At 45.5% G+C, this 21,071-nt stretch overlaps 1 protein-coding gene across 1 annotated transcript in view; it reads right to left on the bottom strand.

Annotated features, from left to right (window-relative positions):
• Positions 1 to 3,749: 3,749 nt before the first annotated feature.
• Positions 3,750 to 21,071, bottom strand: part of AGBL4 (AGBL carboxypeptidase 4) — a 952,894-nt gene continuing 935,572 nt past the window's right edge. The window contains exons 12-13 of the mRNA XM_034063537.1: positions 19,172 to 19,268; positions 3,750 to 6,314 (exon numbers count right to left, since the gene is read on the bottom strand). Of these exons, the coding sequence (XP_033919428.1) occupies positions 6,191 to 6,314; positions 19,172 to 19,268 (221 nt within the window). The 3' untranslated portion in view covers positions 3,750 to 6,190. The remainder of the gene's footprint in view (positions 6,315 to 19,171; positions 19,269 to 21,071) is intronic.

The raw sequence follows: 21,071 nt of genomic DNA, 5'->3' as shown, positions 1-21,071 counted from the left end.
CAGGGGACTCTTTATACTCAGTATAATGTTGTGCATTTAACAGGCTATCACAGTAGGATATTGGCTCCCTTATGACTGTAAGAAAGACTTTGTCCCCAATGGCATAACTTGCTCTAGTTGGTAAGAAAATCTTCCTTCCAGGCTGTTGATACTGGAACTGAAGGTGGATGGTTTCTGTTCCCACTGCTTCCAGACTGTAAATTTCAAACCTTACTGGAAAAGCAGCACTTTTATGTTTTGTCAGATTAGATTTTTTAAACATTTTCAATTATAAAGAACTTATTCAATGAACAACTTCATGAAAAAAAAGAGGGGGGAGGCAACACACAACACTGATTACAAAATTCTATGTACTGTGCCCATCAGCACTCATGGTCTCAGCCTCCTCTGTGTTCCTTCCATGGGAGGATTCAGACCCCTCCAGACTCTCAAGAGCATATCTTCCTTCCATGTGCAGTAGGCTGCTATGGGGAGGTGTATGAAGCATGAAATAAATCACTGCTCCCTATATTGACCAGCTATGACAGCCCCTGACAGCCATGCTGCTGCAATGCAGTTCATGTCAGGTGCCTGTGGATCTCTGCTCAGAGCAACCAGATGGGGAAGAACATGAGTAATGAGAGGTGCTCCTCTGCTCCCAGGTGGAGCCACAGGAAGATGTATTGTGTCTGATCCGATCTGAAATCCCCTCTCACAGAATCACAGTATCGATTGGAGTGAAACTTCTTGTGTTTCAGTTTATGGCCACTGCTCCTCATCCTGTCACTGGGTACCACTGAAAAGAGTCTGGCACCATCCTCCTGGAACCCACCTTTGAGATATTTGTATGCATTAATGAGATCCCCTTTCAGTCTGCTCTTCTCTAGACTAAACAGGCCCAGCTCCCACAGTCTCTGCTCATAAAGAGATGCTCTAAACCCCTGATTGTCCTTGTGGCCTCTGCTAGACCCTCTCCAGTTGCTCCTCGTCTTTCTTGTACTGAGGAACCCACAACTGAACACAGTACTCCCGATGTGGCCTTACCAGGTTCAAATAGAAGGAGAGCATCACCTCCCTTGATCTGCTGGCCCCACTCATCCCGATGCACCCTAGTATACTGTCTCCCTCCTGGCCACAAGGGCACACTGCCAGCTCATAGTCAACTTGTCATCCACACATAGCACAGGAAGTCCAGTCCATAGCACACTTACCTCCAGAGGATGGATGAGGGGAGGTTGGTCAGCTTTGCTGGGTCTGGAGCGTGTGGCTCTGCCCTGCCTGCAGGTGACATGTCTGTCCATCAGGGCAATGCTGTAGGCCATCCTCCCCTCTGAACGGCACACAGACCTTCTGCAGCGCCCTGGGCTGCAGCAAACCCAGTGAAGTTGCTTTCTGCTATTAAACCGTGGCTATGGACCACTGAATAGTGATACTGAAGAACAGGGAAAACCTGAGTCAACTCTTGCAGAGTGCTTTGAAATCGTTTTCTGCACAGGGACAGAGAGACTTTAAGGGGGCAAAAATCAGTTCCTTTGCAAGCCATGGCAAATGTTTTTAGCAGCCTTCGATACAAAAGCAAACTCTGTGTGCTCTGCTTATGAATTGTTACCATCCAGCACCATGCCTCTGGCTGCTGAGGAAATGGGTTTAACTTATTTTTATGTGAAAAGAGGTAGATAGACACAAATACACACACACATAAAGCACACACATACATATAGTCTTGGAGGCAAAAAGAGAATCTCTATCTGCATTTGCGATATCTTCCTGCACCAGGTAAGGAAAGCATCTTTTTCCTTTTAACTGGGTGCTGTACCTACATTGTTTCCTTGCAGTCTATCTTTAGGTTATAGCAGTTCACAAGGCTTTTTTTCAGCAGATGTGTTATTCAATTACTTCAGGGCTTTTCCATTTGTAATATTATGAAGCAGTGATAGCCAGCAGACTTCACCTGTCTTTTAGAGATAGCCAGCCTGGTAATTTTAACTCTGCCCATTTTATCCACACCAGTAAATCTCATAACATGGTTATAGAGAGATTCCAATTTTTGTAGAACCTTCTCCCGGGAATTCCTGTATACAATATTGCCATAGTCTGTAATGGACATAACCTGTGATTGGATTAATGTTTCCCTAGTGAAGAAGTCAAAGCATTTCATGTTCCTATAACTGGTTTGCAGCTCTGTAGTGAAGGTCTTTGGTGTGGCAGAGAAAATAATTGCAAACGCAGCCCCAATCAGAATATATAATCCCCTCCTAGCGAGGGTCTGATTCAGGGCAGTTAGACTGCCTGCACAGGGGTTTGAAGCAGGATTTTCTTGTCAGGAGAGCAAGAATGCACAGAAAACAAGTTAATTTCACTATTTTAATAGTTGTCACCCAGTCCCATGCAAAGGGATGTAAATACATTGCTGCAGCTCCAAGGGAGGGCCCTCCAGCTCACTGAGCAGAGTGGAAACAAGCAGGGCAATGCAATGGGGCTGTGGTCTCCCTGCAAGAAGAGCCCTCCACTTGTGCTCAGATAAACACATGCCTTGGTTCTTAAGAGCAAATACTGTTCTGTCAAATTGACTCCCAGTTTCAGACCCCATCTTTGCTTCTGAACCTTTCCCGATCCCTGCTGTTGCCTTACCTTGGAACCAACACAAGTGACTAGTAGAGAATTTGAGCGTACAATGCGCATTACTTACATCCTAGACACAGGTCATATTCTCCAGAAGAAGAGGCTCATGGCAGGCCTTCAGAGTTCAAGGCTCATCTGAAGCAGGTTCTGGCTGCTCAGCCAGAGAACTTCTTCAGTGCTCATATGGGATGAAAGTGAACTGGGAACTGGCAGAAGAAGGTCTCATATTTTTCAGCTCGCATGGTGGTCTCCCCAAGAACTTGTGCAATAGTGTGCCACACCAAAGCGTAAGCCCTCATCATACTTACGTGATGCTAGCAAAGATCCATGGTGAAGGGCTCAGGCTCCCATCCCCAGATGGTCAGGGACAGCTTTTGAGAGACATGGTTTATTGATGGACCCCAAAAGCAGAGGTGGGTCTATGAAGAAATCACTAGAGTCAGCTCTGCCTATAGGATTCAGAAGAGACATGATCAGGATCCCAAGGTGGAAAAGTGGGTAAGGGCAGTTGTGGGTGGAGCAGAAGGTAGCAGAGATAAACTGAGACAGGAGTGAAAGGAGAGGCAAGAGCAAAGAGTTTGTATGTGCAATGCTGGAACAAACATGGGGAGGGTGGGATGCAGAATGGGCATGCTGCCTGACTGAGGAGCAAGGCAGATGCTCTTGGCAGATAAGCTTATGTTTGGATGTTGTGGTATTGCTGGGCAGGTGGAGAGGATGGGAAGAAGGTTACCAGCATGGGAGCTGACAAATGGGATGTCATCATTTCCCATATGGGTAATGGATTCCAATCTGTCCTTTCCAAACAGCTAAAGGCTTGGGATACTTCAGCAGAAAGGAAGCATTTCTGGCAGAGATGAGCAGTCTACATTAGGTCTATGCTAAGACCTGGAAATTGCAGGCTGTGGGGCAGACACTGGCATCAGGGAACAGGTAAGAAGTGACGACAATGAGATCCAAAGAAGATCCAGTTATTAAACTTAAGAGACCAACTTTCACAGGTTAGATAACAGAAGCCTCTGACAGCCAAGAGCAGGGCAGGACAAGGGCTTCCCAGAATCTACTTGCCCACATCTTGGTACAAAAGTAACTCTGGGGGCCTGTGAGGAGGAAGGAATGGAAATGAAACAGCACACTCATTCCACTGCTGCTTTTATCACTTTATTCAGATTTCTAGGGCAGACTCTTTAGCAGCTAAGCAAACACCTGAAACTGTCATTATATTTATATGTACATATGGAATCATTCAAAAAGAGATAATGAGGAATTCTGCAAGTGTTTTTCCAATGAATATGCAGACAGAACATTATCACCCCAGTCAACCAACTTTGAAAGTCTTCCCCTAAAACCCTATAAAACCCAACGATAGTAATGAATTAGCACTAGATTAATTCAAAGGAGAACTTGTCCCCCCTCTGCATACCTTCTAATCCATATCTGCAAGAGGTCATTTTAATTATCACACTGTCACTGCTATTCATTACTCTGCTTTTGGAGGCAGAGCCAGCACTGTGCCTTTTGGATGCTTTGGAATTCATCATATGAAAGCATTTTATTCTCCCTAAAAACATACACAGTTTACCCCCCTTACCGTGAAATACTGATGATATGAGTTGTGCTTGGTGTTTTAGATCATTCTCCTTCCGGTGGGATATCTCTTGTTTTCAACCAAGTTACCCTTACCAGAGAGAAACTAACTAATTAAAGTCCAGCTAGTGATTGGCTAATGCACAGACGCATCAAGTTTTGTCAGATCCTGAGTAGCCTGCCCTTTTTCAGAGGCATGGAAATCTAGGTTTTTGTCCTGACTTGTAGCTGCTCACTCTTTCTGTCCTGCAGTAACGTAAACTGGATGGAAAACGTGCCAGCAGCTCCCAGGTCTGTTAAGATGGGGCTCCAGAGGTGCATGTGAGGTCCTGAGACACTTCACAGACCTCAGCCTTGGCCCTGCTTGCTTTCTGTTCACTGGAATGGAAAGGACCTTAAGGACCTTACGCAGAACTCACTTCCATCTATAGATATGGGACTGTATTCAAAGACAAATGAGCCCATATGAGGGCCTGCTAGCTCTCTGGCTGTGTAAAAGCAACCCAAGCGCTTTCAGTTCTTCCTAGGGTCACACCTTGATTCAATGTTGGTCATGCTCAGGCTTTGCAGCCAAGTCTCCATTGCTGAAGAACTGGGATACTTTCAGAGGGACAGTAAATTTAGCTTCCCCAGATGGTCTGTTTTAGCCTATAGTTCTCAGGTTTTCTCATACATTTTATCTCCAGGATGCATTCTTCTCACAGGCCACTGCAAAGAGCCAGCTGAGTCTGACTGTCAGCACTTGGGTCCTGGGAAAGAGAGGAGCAACCAACCCAGCTGTTTTACTAGAGAACAGTGTTTGAGGATCTGCTTCTTCAGGGCCACACAGCACCAGGAGGAGCACATTCTGCTTTGTTTTAAGCTGCTTTCTTCACCTTCAGCCTGGTTCCTCTGCTCACTAGGTCTTGGCACCTTCTCTCCTCCAAGCTGTTGCTGCAGCCCAGCTCCTAGCAGAAGACACTGAAGCTTCCCAAGGCTCCTGATGGGTTGCCAAGCAGCACTTCTATCCCATTGGAGGCACTCAGACTCCCCTCAGAATCACCCTCTTCCTTTCTCCAGTTTGAGAACCACTGGCCTCCTGCTTCAATTCCACATCACTGGCAGATGTTTCAGCTAATCACACACCACAGGAGACCAGACTGCCTAGTGACAATGGCTTTTTGCGGACATTTCACATGTAATGGGAAAGTGGTGAGGTTTTCTGGGGGATTCTTACAGTACGAGCATAATACTATTTGTTCACCCCTTTCAGCACTAAGCCTAGCTCACTCTGCCTCAGCCGTACATCTGTTGTGAAGTCCCATCTTTCTAGACCCCAGCCAGTTTTTGCTGGAGGGCCATGGTTCCTGCCTGTTAGACTGGTCTTGCAGCAAGTTTCATGCCTGCAGCCTGACAATAACATCTCTCATATGACCCTTTTCCTCAGATGATCTGATGGAAGAGCAAAAAACCTAACCATGCAGCAGATGATGAACGGCACACCGAGGAGCGCCTGCCTGACTCCCAGAAGCTATTTATCAGGCTCTCTTAATGCAAGCTAACAGGGCTAGCACATGCAATTGGCATAAGAGCTTCTGAGCCTGACACTAAAAGGGGAGGCATCACATGGTGCAGCAGGGGAGCCAGAAGTCCCTTGTTAGCTCATCGTATGGATTACCCCTTTAAAGAGAGAGCTGGTGGAGGAAGGGGAGGCTTTCTCATTTTAACAAATAGCTTTCCAGCCACTGCAAATGACTCCTGTAAATCTATAGGGTCACTCTTTTTCTTTCGCCCCATAGATGAGGGAAAGAAAAAAAAACAGAAAAAAAAGAAATTGATTTACCATCTATAAATAAAAAAGAATCAACAGCAGAATTTCACTAATTTCCCTCTCCCTCTTTCTTCCTTGGGCTGTTACATTAGAAATAGTTGTCTGGAAGGAAAAATAAAGAGAAACACCATCAGTTCCATACTGCAATGTGCTCCTCCACCTTGCCCCACAGACCAGCCCTCCTCTTCTCATTCATCTCCTGGAGGGAGGCTGGTCCTTCAGATGTGCCTGACTCCTCTTCTCTGGCTTGCCTCCAGCATGGCTGTTCCCTTGGCCCCGCTGGGTAGCACCTTTAAAAAGCGGTGGTTTTTCCTTCCTGCCAAAGGAAGAGAGAGAAAGGACAGGTATTGTGAACCACTGCGGTGTTTGAGCAGCAGGTAAGCTGCGTGTGGGGTGTGCTCTGAGGAGAAGCCATGTGTAAAGTCTCACAGTGAAGTGCATCTGTAAGAAGGCTTTGGCAGCTGGAGATAAATTAGAGGTGGTAAAAAACCAGCTGGTCCCATTCTCCTCTGGCCAGAGCAGGGTTAGTCCTTCCAGGAGGCTTTGCCATAGCTTTGAGCTCTCCCTTTGGGTAAATGCACTTTTCCACTGTTTGCTCCTCACTGCACCTCTCACACGCCTGAGATGTTTCACATTTCTGCTCATTAACAGCCCTCATATCACTGTGAATATTTCTTTCTGGGGCATATAGCATTCACAGTGCAGCTGGGTTCACAGATCTGTCCACAGCTGGACCCCAAACCTTCAGTGACAGACTCTTACTGCATGGTTGGGGAGAACCCATCACCCAACACATGATGCCAGTTGCTTCCAGCATCCAGACCAGTGCCTTCAAAGAGCCTGATGTGACACTGATATTTCACTGTGATCATTAATTCCAGTTATTAAAGAATCATGCAAAACTTTAGTTGTCCCTGTAGTTTGGAGTGTGGCATTTCCAGTGTACCTTTTGGGCTACAGTCCTAGCACAGCAGTGGGAGTTTAACTACTGACCTTCAAGGGAGGAGAGTTACACTAAACACAAAGTGCTTCTGTAGTGATGCCCCAGGAGTTCATGGGCTAAGAACTGAGCTCCTTACAACTCCACACCACAGAAACAGCTCCTGGGCTTCCCACAGCTTTGCATGCAAGAACTGTGTGGTTCTGTTGATACGCTAGAGGGAAGGAATGCCATTCAGAGGGACCTTGACACACCTGTGAGGTGGGCTGATGCCAACCTCATGAAATTTAACCATGCCAAGTGCAAGGTCCTACACCTGGGTCAGAGCATCCCAGGCACAACTACAGGTTGGGCAAAAAGGAAATTCATGGTAGTCCTGCGGAGAAGGACTTGGGGGTGTTAGTCAATGAGAAAATGAACATGAGCCAGCAGTGTGCACTCACAGCCCAGAGAGCCAACCGTATCCTGGGCTGTATCAAAAGAAGTGTGACCAGCAGGTCAAAGGAGGTGATCCTGCCCCTCTACTCTCCTCTCGTGAGACCTCACTTGGAGTATTGTGTGCAGTTCTGGTGCCCTCAACATAAAAAGGACATGGAACTGTTAGAACAAGTCCAGAGGAGGCCACGAGGATGATCAGGGGACTGGAGCACCTCCCATATGAAGACAGACTGAGAGAGTTGGAGCTGTTCAGCCTGGAGAAGAGAAGGCTGTGTGGAGACCTCATAGCAGCCTTCCAGTATCTGAAGGGGACCTACAGGGATGCTGGTGAGGGACTCTTCATTAGGGACTGTAGTGACAGGACAAGGGGTAACGGGTTGAAACTTAAACAGGGGAGGTTTAGACTGGATATAAGGAAGAAATTCTTTAGTGTTAGGGTGGTGAGGTACTGAAGGCAGTGTTCAAGACCAGGTTGGATGAAGCCTTGGGTGACATGGTTTAGTGTGAGGTGTCCCTGCCCATGGCAGGGGGGTTGGAACTAGATGATCTTAAGGTCCTTTCCAATCCTAACTATTCTGTGATTCTATGAACAGACCTACTCTGGAATGCTTTGGTTCCTGATACTCTCACTGCTTGTTTCCCAAAATGCTGCTGGGTTGTGTGTTTACGGTGTGCACAGCGGATGCTTGCTGCTTTAAGGAAAAGTAAATCTCTATTCTTTATTACTGGTTAATTCTGTTATATGGTGCCTGATCTACCCTTTAAGCACTCAGTCTACTCCCTTCAGTATCAGTTATCTGTTTGGTGTGGGTTGGAACTAGATGAGCTTTAAGGTCCCTTCCAACTGAGACCAGTCTATGATTCTATGACATGGAAACCCAGGTTTCTTGATCCCTCCGCCCTGACTCACCCCTAAGGAACTGGGCCCCTCGAAACCTGCCTTCCCCACCACACAGATGTGTGTTTGTCAGTGCTTCTGCCTTTATTTGTGGAAGAAAGTTTAAAATACATTTTAAATGAATGGGCATAACATAGGGGCTGATGTGGTGCAGGATTTAGAGGGCTTTACCTCTGCTAGCCCTCCCCTCGCACTGCTGTCACAGCTGCCAACCAGTTCAGAGTCCACTGCATCTCCGCAGTTCAATCACCAACCTAAGGCACAGTGGTATTTTGATAAGAGAAACACTGAGACAAAAATAAGTAAATTAGGACCCTGGGAGGGAGACCTGAAAGGCACACTGAAGTGAGAACAAGCTATTTCTCTGGTTCTGTGGGTAATTACATTGACATGTTCCTAGACAGCGCTGCAGACCCAAACACAGCAGCAGCTGAGGACCAGAGATTCATACAAAGCATAGGCAAACCAGCTAGTCAATCCATCCCCTGCCCTGGGGCAGCATCAGCACTGCCCTGTCACTGGTGACAGCCTGCCTGCCTGCTCCCAGTGCTGGACAGGCAGGCAGGGCTTGGCTCTCCCATATAAACACTAATTTCTCTGTGCACAATCATCCAGGCCACTAGAACAGCACTGCTGAATGTCACTCCTATTCTCATCTCTGCAAGTGAAGGAAACATAAGATGAAACACACAAAGAGGATAAAAGTGGGTTTTAAACCTTCCTTTTTCCTGATTTAGGGTAACACAGAAAAAGGAAACCCTAATCAACCTTACAGGTGGGATTTTTAGACACTGGCCATTTTTAGCAGCCATTCAGGCATCCACTGAACTGGAGCATCATGGCCATCGACCACTGTTTACATCAGGTACTTGTGACAGAGTGGTATTTTTTGGACATAGAGCCAATTGACAGTCACGATCAAATCACAGCACTGTTGTGTACTCATCGTACATACAACAGTTAATCTTGCAGCCATTCAGACTGGTTTGCAAATTGAAATCTCAGAGGCATAGCAATTACAATACCAAATTTATACCACATCACTCAGTCAACTAATTGTACATCCAAAAAATCACCACTTGAATAATCTGAATACATTCACCTTTACAGCTAAAAAAACCCACATGCTTGATCTCAACACAATTTTCAAGTTGCAGAGCCCCATGGGGGAAAAGAAAGTGACAACCTCTGATTTCAACAGCAAGATTGCTTCTATCTAAATACAGCAGATGCATAATTCACAGTGAGGTCGAACATCCTGGTGTTCCCAGTGATGCTCTTTTCTACATTCTGCAAAACAGGGATATTCCTATGGCTTCCCATAGCACTCTCAGCTCATCTGTGAGAGGATAAGCCCTATATACATCTACTTCAAACATAGTTTATATGTTCACATCCAAAACACTGTATCTGGATATGTAATTGTTAGGAAACCTTAAAGGTATTAAAATGAATCTGCAGACTTAGAAACCAGGCTAATGCTTAAGATGTGCTGAGCTTTACAGAGCCACCACCATAGGCATGTTTGTGTCATTTTGTGCCACACTGGGGCATTTTGAGCGTTTTCATACAGACTTTTGTTTCCATCCAGTGAAGCAAGTCAAGGTGCAGAGCAGTAGATTTGGATTAGCAGCTTTGCAGCTGGTGTATCAGAAGGCCAGAATGGAAGAGAATTTGTGTTTAAATTGCAAAGGGAGGAGAAAACAAAATTATCCAAACCGCGTGAGCAGGATCAAAAATGAACCATCAAGGCTGGAAAATAACTAACCCCTGATCCCTGAAACCAAGAAATCTGCCTGCTGTAATGTAGCTGCTGATCTAGTTCTTACAGTTTCCCCTCCATACAGATGAGACGTGTTTCCATTGCGTCCATCGCAGCTAAACAATCACTGCGTGGTTACTTCAAATGCTTCACTATCAGGGATGCACAATTAGCCAGGCCCGTATTTGACACTGCAAGGGGAGCACCGTATTTTCTCAGGATGTCTGACAAGTTTCAGTTGTAATAGACACAAATCAAATGGCCCAGCAGTTAATGACAGCCAGTGCCCTGGCAGTTAGATAATGTACGTGCTCCAAAACAAGGCCAATTAGAAGCAATAAAAACAAATCTGAAATGTTAGAGCAAAAGTCAGAAATCCTCAGCCATTACCACCGCCTTGATTGTTCTTTTCTTTCCAAGTGGTCACCAGTGCTTGTTTCTGGAAAGCAGAGCACGCTTGCCACATCACCACCCAACCACTACATCAGATTATGATTTCTGGGTGATACAAACCCCATTGATATGGTACATAGAGAATCTCAGCACTATCTGGAAATCTCATCAGGTGGCCCTGCCTTTCTGGATCCAGGGGCTGGTCCATGCTACTTAATAGAGAAGGTATCATATAAGAGCCTACTCACCAGAAGAGTTTGCTAATGTCCCTCCCTCTGCTACAGAAAGAGAGATGCTGTTTGCCATCCATCCCTTGGTACCCTGGCCTCTTTCCCCAGATCACAGCAGCACTGCATATCAGCTCCATCAAGGAGACAATGTATGGAGGCTGGAATAATTAGCTTGTGACTGGAACCATGTAATCACATAACAGAAGGAGCCACAATTACAATGTTTGTGGCTCAGACCTAGCCATTGTTATATATCTTTACTGACCCTGGAGCAGGAAGCTGCAGAGAGGATGGGAATAGGTTTCCTCTTTTCTCCTACTATTTCATAAGGAGCAGCAGGAGAATAATGGGTTACACTTACCTGATGAGATGTAGCAGAAAATGACAGCCTCTTGGGCTTGTTCAAGTTATCAATATGATATTGGGATTAGCGTGCTCTGTACATCAGACATTACCCATGTCAACCCACCACCACACATAGCAACTATCTGTGTTTTCAGAGCACTCTGTCCTGCTCTTTAGAAATAGAGGGAAAGTCCAGCCAGGGGTGAGTCATGAAATGACACAGATGCTGTAAATCTGCTTACTGAGCTCTGGCTTCCTCAGAGCAAGGAACCCAAGGAAGGAAATGGAAAGCAGGTGGCTATCTCCAGGCATATCTGTGGAGGATGCCTGCGAGAGCTAATCCAAATACATTTAGGGTGTAAACGTAAAGCTGATTAGCAAAACCACAGTAAGCTCCTATGTGGATATGCTTCTTCAGAGTTAAAGTAGTCATAATTCAATTTAGTCATTTAGCTCATTTCCAAAAGTAAATTAAGGCGGAGTAAATTAAATTAAATCAGCTGACAGCACCTTCGTTTAGAAAGGGATTGTTAACATGGACCAAACCTCCTTCATTCGGTAATGCAGATTATTTCCTCCTGCTGGGCCACCCATCAGACACACTGGCTCCCTGGTTGGTCCTGAAGTATTTTTACACACCTTCTGTTCAGGGACTCCCTGAAAACAGGACCAAGCCAGACGTGTATTTATCTGTTTGCACGTGCTTTAGTGTGCGTGCGTGCTGAAATCCAAGGTAAAATCCTTCCAGCCAGCACCCTGGTTCCCAAGTGTTTGACAAGGTAATTGTTGTAATGCGGTATTTTGGTGAACCTTCTGCTGAGAGCTGGCTAAGCCCTGCAAACCTCCCCACACTGTAAATGGATCCTTTTCACTGAACCCACGCAAATGTGTCACCATTTAAAACCTGAAAGGTTTTCCTTAGCGACAGCTACAAGTATGGAGAGTTGCGTAAAACATGCAGACATGTGTGGGAGTGAGCTGACAGATCATAATTACCAATAGAGAAGGGGGAAAAAAGGCCCAGAAATTAATTTTTGAGGCAAAACATGTAATTTTCCTTTAAGCCATAGTAGTGCTCCCATTACTAATGTAATTTACAGTCCCAGAAATCAGATTGAAGTTGTTTGACTCCTCAGCAGTTTTGTGTGTGTGTGTGTGTGTGTTAATTTTCCTTTTGAAGAGCACTGGCCAACATGGGAGCATAATGCAAAGGGATGTTTAGATACTCATGTGAGCGCTGCACTGATTGAACATGCAGGGACCTCTGGCTCCGAGGTGGTGTTTCTGTGCTGGCTGGTGGGATGTGCACCCATGCAGTCCTACCAGTAACATAAGGAAGACTTTTAAAAGCAGTATGGTCTCACTTGTCCATACAAAAGCAGCATGACTGTCGGGCACCCCAGGCACCAGGTCCTGGTGAAATCCCTGCAATAGGCTGAAATCCTCCCTCCAAAGGAGCCAAGATTTCGTTTCCTCCTTTCTCTACAAATTGTAAGTGGTTTTGCTGACCTTTCTCTGGAGCAGCCCTAGAGGAAGGGGAATAAACCATTTACTTTGCTGTGTCTGCACAATTCAAAGGCACTTACAGTAGCGTTTATGATAGGGGCACTGGTTTGGTGCCTTGGGACTTTCTGGGAGTCCCTTCACCCCCTCAGAGGCATAGTAGGATTAGCTGCTGCTGTTACAAGTAGCCTGGAGAGAGAAGGGCCTGTATGTATCCTCTGTGTGCAAGGGGAATGGCCAGACTCACAGATGTCTTCAGGATTGTTTTGGGAAACTTCTCCTTGAAGACCCAAGTGAGTTATTTTGCAATAACAAACTCCCAAACTTATTAAACATGGAGACACTGACTTTGCTGTTAGTGGCAGGGCAGCCTCTCGGTGTGCCTGAAATGCGCAGCTGAATTCTGAGCAGCCTTCTTGCCCACATGGTTGGAAAACCTGTAGTTTGGCACACATAGACTTTGCATTCAAACCAGTTTGCTAGCTGGGCTTTATTTTGCTATAGTAAAACAGGCTTATACCCTTATGCCCAAAGAATGACTGGCTCAAAGATGGTCAGCAGCATCACTTTCCATGTGAGAGAAGTCATGAGGAAAAAAAGTACCTGATTTTCCTTTCTCTCACTTCCACAGCATTGCAATGCCACTGTGCCCTCAAAGCTGTGGAGTATTCCAGATCCCTGAGTTCAGATTTGTTCTAATACATCTTTTCTGTTTATTGGACTCTGCTCCCCTCTTCACCACTGAAAATGGTGGTGGTGGAGAATGATAACAGCAGCGATTTACATTTGGGAGAAGTGAGCTGGGATGGCAGTAACAGAGCCCCTAGAGGAGAAGCTGTCTATGTAAAGCTTCACTTCCAGCTCACTTTACTCCCACCTCTCATGTCAGTCATGGCCAGGTCAGAGAAAGCATTACCAGATGTCAGTGAAACCTCAAAAGTGCCAAAGCCTAGAAGTTTAGAGAGGAGTTTTCCTGAAACACAGGAAGAAGCAGACTGGGATGAACATCTCAAACGCAGCACGTTCCAGAAAACAGCAGATGCCCGAGCCTGTAAGACCACACAACCTCAGGACACAGCTCTTTAGTGTCAGTGTGGGTCCCAGAACTCCAAAGGCTGAGTTGTCCTGATAGAAGTGCCTCTGATCAGACTGCGCCCATACACAGGAAGACATTCCCCAGCTCCACCGAATGTGATGCCGATGAAGGTGCCCATCACCTCTGAGGATGATGGGACAGTCCCGTGGTCCTATCCAGCCTGTTGAATATGCGGCTCTGGGCTCATACATCATCATTAAGGCTGCAAAGTCAAGCAGCAAAAGGAGGAATTGCCAGAACAAAGGCTGTCAGAGCAATTTTAATTCAGCCTCCTGGCAGATATGCCTTCTGATGTGGTCTTTAATTACCTCATCACAGCCTACTTTTCCTTCAACAAGGCTGCTGCTTCATTCAGGACACAGTGGACAGACAGCGATTAATGAAGGGCCAGTCAATATTTTGTTCTGTCCTTTTTTTTCAATGTGTGGCCTCAGGCATTATTTGCTGCATGCCGTCAAATCCCTGCTCTTAGACAGAATTATTCATCTTCTCCTGGACTTCTCTCTCATGTGAATCAGTGCAGCAACTGTGAGCTTCTCGCACAAGAGGGTGTTTCTTTCCCAATACTCCTGTAAGCAGGAGCTGCAGATGCTCCACTAGTGAGGCCCAGGTGTGTACCCACATCATGCCTATTCAAAGCCCCTAAGTTCAGCTGTAAGCACTCAGCACTTCCATAATTTGAACTCCAGCGTGTTCAAATTGATGAGAAACATGGAACTAGTGGCTGTTAGAGAAAAACCGTCCATGGTTTAAAGAGGCAACAGCTCCTCTGCTGATGCTGTGCTGGAGCAGGGCTCTGTAAGTGGGCAGAGTGAAAGAACAGACCAATGCTGATATGGGCAAAGGGTGGACTTAAGACAGTGCAAGGTGATTGGCATGTGTGAATTTTTCAGCAAAAGTTCTGTTTTCCTACCTTAGCCATTCCCTGTAACAGCTGTTCTCTGCTTTCTCTTAATCTCTTACAAACTTCTCACCTTTAACCAATGATTTTAGAGGAGGACATCTCTCCGTTTCAGCCTAAGTAGTCTTAACCTTTACTCTGACACAAGTAGAAAGAGGTGAGTGCAGGACAGAGATTCTGTAAGAGGAAATGCTCCTTGTGCCACATGCATCATCAAAGGGGGCCCCACTCAAATGCTTTCCAGTGAGTCACTGGGAGCAGAATTTGCCAGTCACCGAGCAGCTTAAAAAAGGACAGTAACAAGAGAAGAGGAAGGGCATGAACCTCCATTGCCATCCAACAATCCCTTTCTGCACTGCACTTTCATGCTCTGTGCCCCTTTAACCCAACATTAGAGAGACGTCTTTGTATCCAGGATGGACTTTCCTCAGCCTGTCTGAAACACAAGTGGTAGTGCTCTCCTCCCCAGCAGCACAGAGGTCTCTTTTCCTCTGTCAGAAATTCATAGGCCTGTTGGCTTGTCACTCCAGAAAATGTCCATCATTTTCAGCAAGGCTTTTAATTCATTAGCTCCCATAGGAAACCATTCTAACCTTCCTGCCCTCCCCAGCTGAGTCATCGATGCTTTCTTATCTTGCTGCAGAAAAAACACCTTCAGGAAAATAGTTTCTTAGCATGCTGATAACAACAGACATTCTCTTTCTGAGCTGGATGCTTGTTTGGGATTGCAGGGTCTTCCCATGGTGAGGACTGCAGGACACATTGGGGTTACTGTTTGAAACAACTCCTGATCTTTCCTTGCAGGCTGTGGGAAAACCTGTATGGCCACTGGGCTGGGCTACTGCGGAACTGGGGGAAAGGGCCTGAAGAGTTCTTGGAGGGACTGGATGAGCTGCATGGGAGAATAACCATGCTTGATGGAGGAGGTAAAGAATGAACTGTCTAAGAGGTTAAGGCAGTACTGAAAAAAGGCCCTTTAAGCATTTAATTTTCATATTTGGCCTCTCTACAGAGTCAGTGTACAGTCTAAATGTCTTCTCAGGGATATGAGCTACTTGGGGACTTGAGGTTTGCCCAAAGATTCCTTTGGTTACAGAGAGAGGAGAAGCTTTTAAGCTTTATGTCTGGTCTGCAACTGTGAACCCATCCTCTTGCTGGTGAGGCATCAGGATTGCTCAGTGCAGAGATAGGCACTCACCCTGACCCTTCGGAGACCACCACAATGATGGCTTCAACATTAATTTCTAGCAACCAACCACTCAGGGACAAATCACAGCACCCATCGTGCCTGCAAACTGGCTGGGTGAGCAAATACTTGGGGTCTCCAGCCCTAACTTCACTTTCATGGTGGCTTTTTGTGAAGCCAGTGGAGCCTGACTCCCAGAAGGGTGGTGGACACAGTTCCACAGCAAGGAACTGAAAACCCATCTTCAGGGTGGAATTTAACCAGACGACCAGTTGGATTCACTTACAGGCACACAAGCATCTTATGCAGATGCAGCTATTTCTCCTTCCCCTTTGAAATAAGCTGCACAAGGGTATGGGATAGAAGAGGGTACCCAAGCTGCAGCCTCAAACTTAGTTCTGTAACCAGAGATGCATCAGTTCTTGCTTCTTGCTCCAGATGTTCCTAATTCATTTCCAACTAACCTGCACTCATTGCCTATGCTCTAGGATGCTGTTGTCAAGACAGCCTGACTGCATGGCCTAAGATCTTGAAAGGTTCCTTGAATTTGGATGCCAGCCACCTTTCTGACACCAAGCACCACCTCTCCCTTTCTGTGCTTCAGTTTCCTTCTCTGAAACATGGTGATACCAACGCAAATGTTCCTTCTTTGAGATCATTCAGTCAGATGTGCTCTGGAAGCGCTGCAGGTTGTTGCTATTTCCAGGGCTATCGTTACAGCACATTTTGGCTGCACTAATTCCTTCAAACAGAAATTGTTCTGCCTGTAGTAGGCTGGGACAAAGCAGCCAATTAGTTGTCCCTTACACGTTTATTAACTCTGCAGCTTTCTTTCAATGAGGATGTGGAATCTGGTAATGTTTTAATATATTTTCATAAACTGTGGGCACAACATGTCCTGTTTCAAGCTAACAACCGTGCCATATAATTAGTCCTGATTACACAGATATCTAGTATCATTTTACATATTCCAGTCCTTTCCTAGTGCCATTGCTCAGCCAAGGCATATTTAAAGCCACAGCCATCTCCCTTCTGTTTCCCAGCAGTTTGCAAGATTTTTCTTTGGGCACGTTTACAGTTAACGTGAGAGCTTCAAAGAACAATTCAATTTCATTGATGTACATTTTATATACATATATATGTGTATGTACATATAGATAGATAAATACACACAGGCTCTGATCAAATGCTAGGTGACAAAGCCCAGGATACAAATAGAAGGCATTTACCTACTCATAGGGAAAAGCCAGTATTTGAAAGCTATCAGGAAATTAACAATGTGAATCTTTAAAAATCTATTCCTTAAACATCTGTTTGCTTTGGGCTGAATATTCACCATATTTAGGATTTTACTGCAAGGTAGAACTCCGCAAACAAAAGATCCCTCACCCCATTAGGCTCTGGTGGGGGAACGAGAAAAATCTGCTGTGTGCAACCCGATTATAGATGTGTATCTTTCCCTGCTGGCGTGGCTGTCTCTATAGAGATGGACATGGATATTTGATGAGATTAAAATGCTTCAGTTACCAGTGTCAGTGGTTCTTTAATTTAAAATGAAGAAAGCAAACAAACATTCCTTTTGATGAGGTAACTGAACGATGCTTTGGAAAAGCACTTTGCTGTCAGGTGGTAATTAGGTTCAGTAATAGTTGTGGGTTTTTAGCCTTGGAGGCTGTGGCCCCTGGGAGTCTGAGAGAAATGATACATTCAATTTCCGGAGGAGAGGAAGATGCTGGATGCTTTTTCTTTACTAACCCTGCAGGTCTGTGCAGATAAGAGCATTCAGAACTGCAGCACTGACAATCCTCCTTGAGCCAGCCTAAACTGTTTTGTCAAGATCACGGACAGAGAAAGGGAGACGGACTGAAAGCAGGGCATTTAAATACAATCAGGCTGGCTCTGACCACATATATAAGGAGCTGCCAGAATGGCTGCACTGATAGGATGTTTTAAAGGCTGCAGAAGGAACTCCAGCAATTGCTCTATGGTCTGGGCTGATATTTGTGACATCCATCTTAGGCAACACTAGGAAATCTTCAGTAGGAAAGCGTTCCTTTGCCAAAAAGCAACTGTTCCCACAGGTACTTTTTTAAGCTGGGAACAGGGGGAAAGTGGGGAGAAGAAGGGAATGAATTTCAAGGCTCAGCTGCCTCCCTTGCCAATGTGAAGTTTCCTTTTCCATTGCAAAATACAGACTATTTTTAGTTGCGCTATTAAGAGTTGAAACCAAAATGAAACATTCCAATTGGCCCAAATGCATTTAATTGGAAATTTTGAGTTTGGAGGTATCTTTGCTATCTTCTCAGAACAGAGGTGAATTCTGGATATGGTGTTTCCCATGAAACAGGGGCTCTGGTTCCTGTTCTGCTCCCCTGCTCACGTTATTACCCAGCTTTGCCTGTTCAAGGAATGATGGACCTCAACAAAGGGTTCAGTGGCATCTCCCCTGCTCCTCACACAAGCTAAGAGATACTGAAAGGACACCAGTTGGCCAACACCAGACATGCAGCCAGCAGCACTGCAGGGATTCAAACTTGGGCACTTCAAACTCTCTGTTACCACCTTTGTGCATCACTCACCAATGCCTTACTTCACATCCAAAAAGACTTCCCTTTGTCCAAACAAAGGTGGTTTTAAAGCTGAAGTAAGGACTTATGGTGAGAGGAGATCCCTGGCTAAAGGGCCCCAGTTGGACTGCCGGAAGGAACCTGCCAGCTGGCTGCCAACACTATGGCAGGTCCAAGGGGAGATGAAGAACGCTGCCTTTAGCACAGTAATTCCCTGAAGCACTGAAAGTATTCACTTCTGGAATTTAAACTTTTTGAAATAAAATTGGTCTGATTTCCCCGTCACTCTCAGGAGATAAATGAAGGGGAGGTCCATTAAAGACACTGGTGTGAGATTGGTGTACAGCAGACACAATTCAGGGGAGATAACTCCTGAACTCAAAATCCTCTGAATACTTTTTTTCAGACATAACCCAGGTATCTTTCCTGACCATAAATCATAGAATAGTTAGGGTTGGAAAGGACCTTAAGATCATCCAGTTCCACCCCCCCTGCCATGGGCAGGGACACCTCACACTAAACCATATCACCCAAGGCTTCATCCAACTTGGCCTTGAGCACTGCCAGGGATGGAGCATTCACAGCTTCCCTGGGCAACCCATTCCAGTGCCTCACCACCCTAACAGTAAAGAATTTCTTCCTTATATCCAATCTAAATCTCTTCTGTTTAAGTTTGAACCCGTTACTCCTTGTCCTATCACTACAGCCCCTAATGAAGAGTCCCTCATCAGCATCCCTGTAGGCCCCCTTCAGATACTGGATGCTTTCTTTCCAAATGGAATTTCAATAAAACAGGCACATTTAGACTAGCACACTTGTTATAAAGCCATCATGCAGTAGCACTGAAGTTTAGTCATGAAAGGTATTAAAAAAAGCAGCCCTGTTAAAGCAAGAGAAATTGCTTTCTGACTTACCGAGCTTTAGGAGTAGGTGTTAGTGGTCTCTCCACCAAGGAGTTCAGCCTGTAGTAATCCAAGAACGTCCTGGCCACATTTCTTCCAAGCTTCATATCTGTGAGTTTTTAATTAAGGAGCATTTTTTGAAATAATTAATAATAATAAAAAGCACAGTCTAAAGGTAAATGACTGCTATTCGATGCATGAGCAAGTTTTACATTAACCATCCCACAGTGTTTAGGCTTCAGGCAAAATGACTTACACAAGCAGATAAAGTGGGGGTCATTGTCTTTGCTTCTTGATTTCATAGGCAGATGCTGCATAAAACCACAGACAGGAGAAGTAATCTCCCTTTCCCCCCATGCCTGGTTGCAGATCCCTGTGGTTGTCATGAAGTAATACATTAGACACAAGGGGTCCTCCAGTTTCACGTTCAGGGAAAATAATTACCTAAATGTTTGGATACAGGCAGTATTTCTGTGTTTGTGTCCAGGAAACAAGGTCAGCAATGTCATGGTATGAACCAGCCATGGACCAGTGTACAAACTCAAGGTCAGGATGAAAGCCAAATCCATCTAAACCTTTATCACTGACCCCCATGCCATCTGTCCTAGGAGAACAGACAGTTCTTTGTCTGTGCTGTATTCAGGACCTGAAATGGTCATTTTAGCACTGAACTGGAATGATAGTAGACCACCTTAAGGATGTCAGCAGTAACTTCAGGGGCTCTTCTCTCCTCGCTAAGCACAATTCCTCCTTCAGTTAATCCTAAACCCAAGACTAGGCAGGTGCTGTGCATCAGAATTACTACAGAGACCTTGCAGGCACAGGAACCAGACCTTCTTGATGACTCAGTTTCTCCAAAAGAAGCCGAATTGGCTGGGAATGCATTGAAAGACAATCGTAGGCAACATATGCATGGGGTGAATCTCCTGCACATGTGAAATGTTAGCACTAGGTCTGCCTGTTACAGAGCATCAGCTGCTTGTCATCTACAGGGTGATATCCAATGGAGAGAAATGCAGTCAGTGCCATTATCCACAGCTCCTTTATTTACCTATTTTGAACTGATGCCTATCTATGCTACAGTAACCACATCTCTAGGACACTGCCCCAAATGGTCACTGTAATGGCCATTTCAGGAGTGCTGATGCAGTAGGCGAGGTGGGTACATAGCCTAGGGAATCTGAATACACCTTGGGATCTAAAAGCCCAGCAGTCCAGGAAAGTAACCTGTTGCTGGGTTTTTTTGTGTGCATGTTCTGCTTTATCAATAGTTATCTGCTGATGTTTCCGTTAGAGGAAAATTCCAGAAGTGCAGCATCCCAGGGGCTTCCAGCACTGCCGGTGAAGATGCTAGCTTCTAAATGAAGCTCTTATTACCTCTCCACTTACATTAGACACATCAAAACAAGTGAGCATGAGGCATCAGGTTCAGGCATCACTCTGAGATCTCTTCCTCATTTATTTCTTTATTTAAAGGGGAGGCTGAACTGATGTGACTCAGTCTTTAGCTCTAGTATGGCAAAAAGCCAGCCACTAGCACTGCAGTCAAGTCCAGTTCTAGTGGCTGAAGATGACTCCTGACATGGCTTTTATCCAGTGATCTGGTCCCACTTTTCCAGTCCCCACTGCTGTGCCTGAAGATGGTTACATGCATCTATCCCTTCTGTTTCATGGTCTATCCTGATACACTATCATTGCGATCCTAATACCATATGTGCCGCAGGCATCTATATTCTTCTGCACAAGAGTACAGCAGAGCCTGAACAGCTGGTGTTCACGGCTGTTGTCTGCGTGGACAGGGATAGCTGGTTGTGTGTAACAGCACCGGCTGTTGCAGGGCTGCGGCAGTACCCAGTAAGCTCCCCTGCAGCCTGCCAGCACTGACGGACGAGATTAACCATACTGTACGTGC

Source organism: Melopsittacus undulatus, chromosome 6 (genome assembly GCF_012275295.1).
Source record: "Melopsittacus undulatus isolate bMelUnd1 chromosome 6, bMelUnd1.mat.Z, whole genome shotgun sequence".
Taxonomy (NCBI): Eukaryota; Metazoa; Chordata; class Aves; order Psittaciformes; family Psittaculidae; genus Melopsittacus; species Melopsittacus undulatus.
Note: the sequence above shows the minus strand (reverse complement) of the source record. Positions and strands in the feature narration are given on the sequence as shown.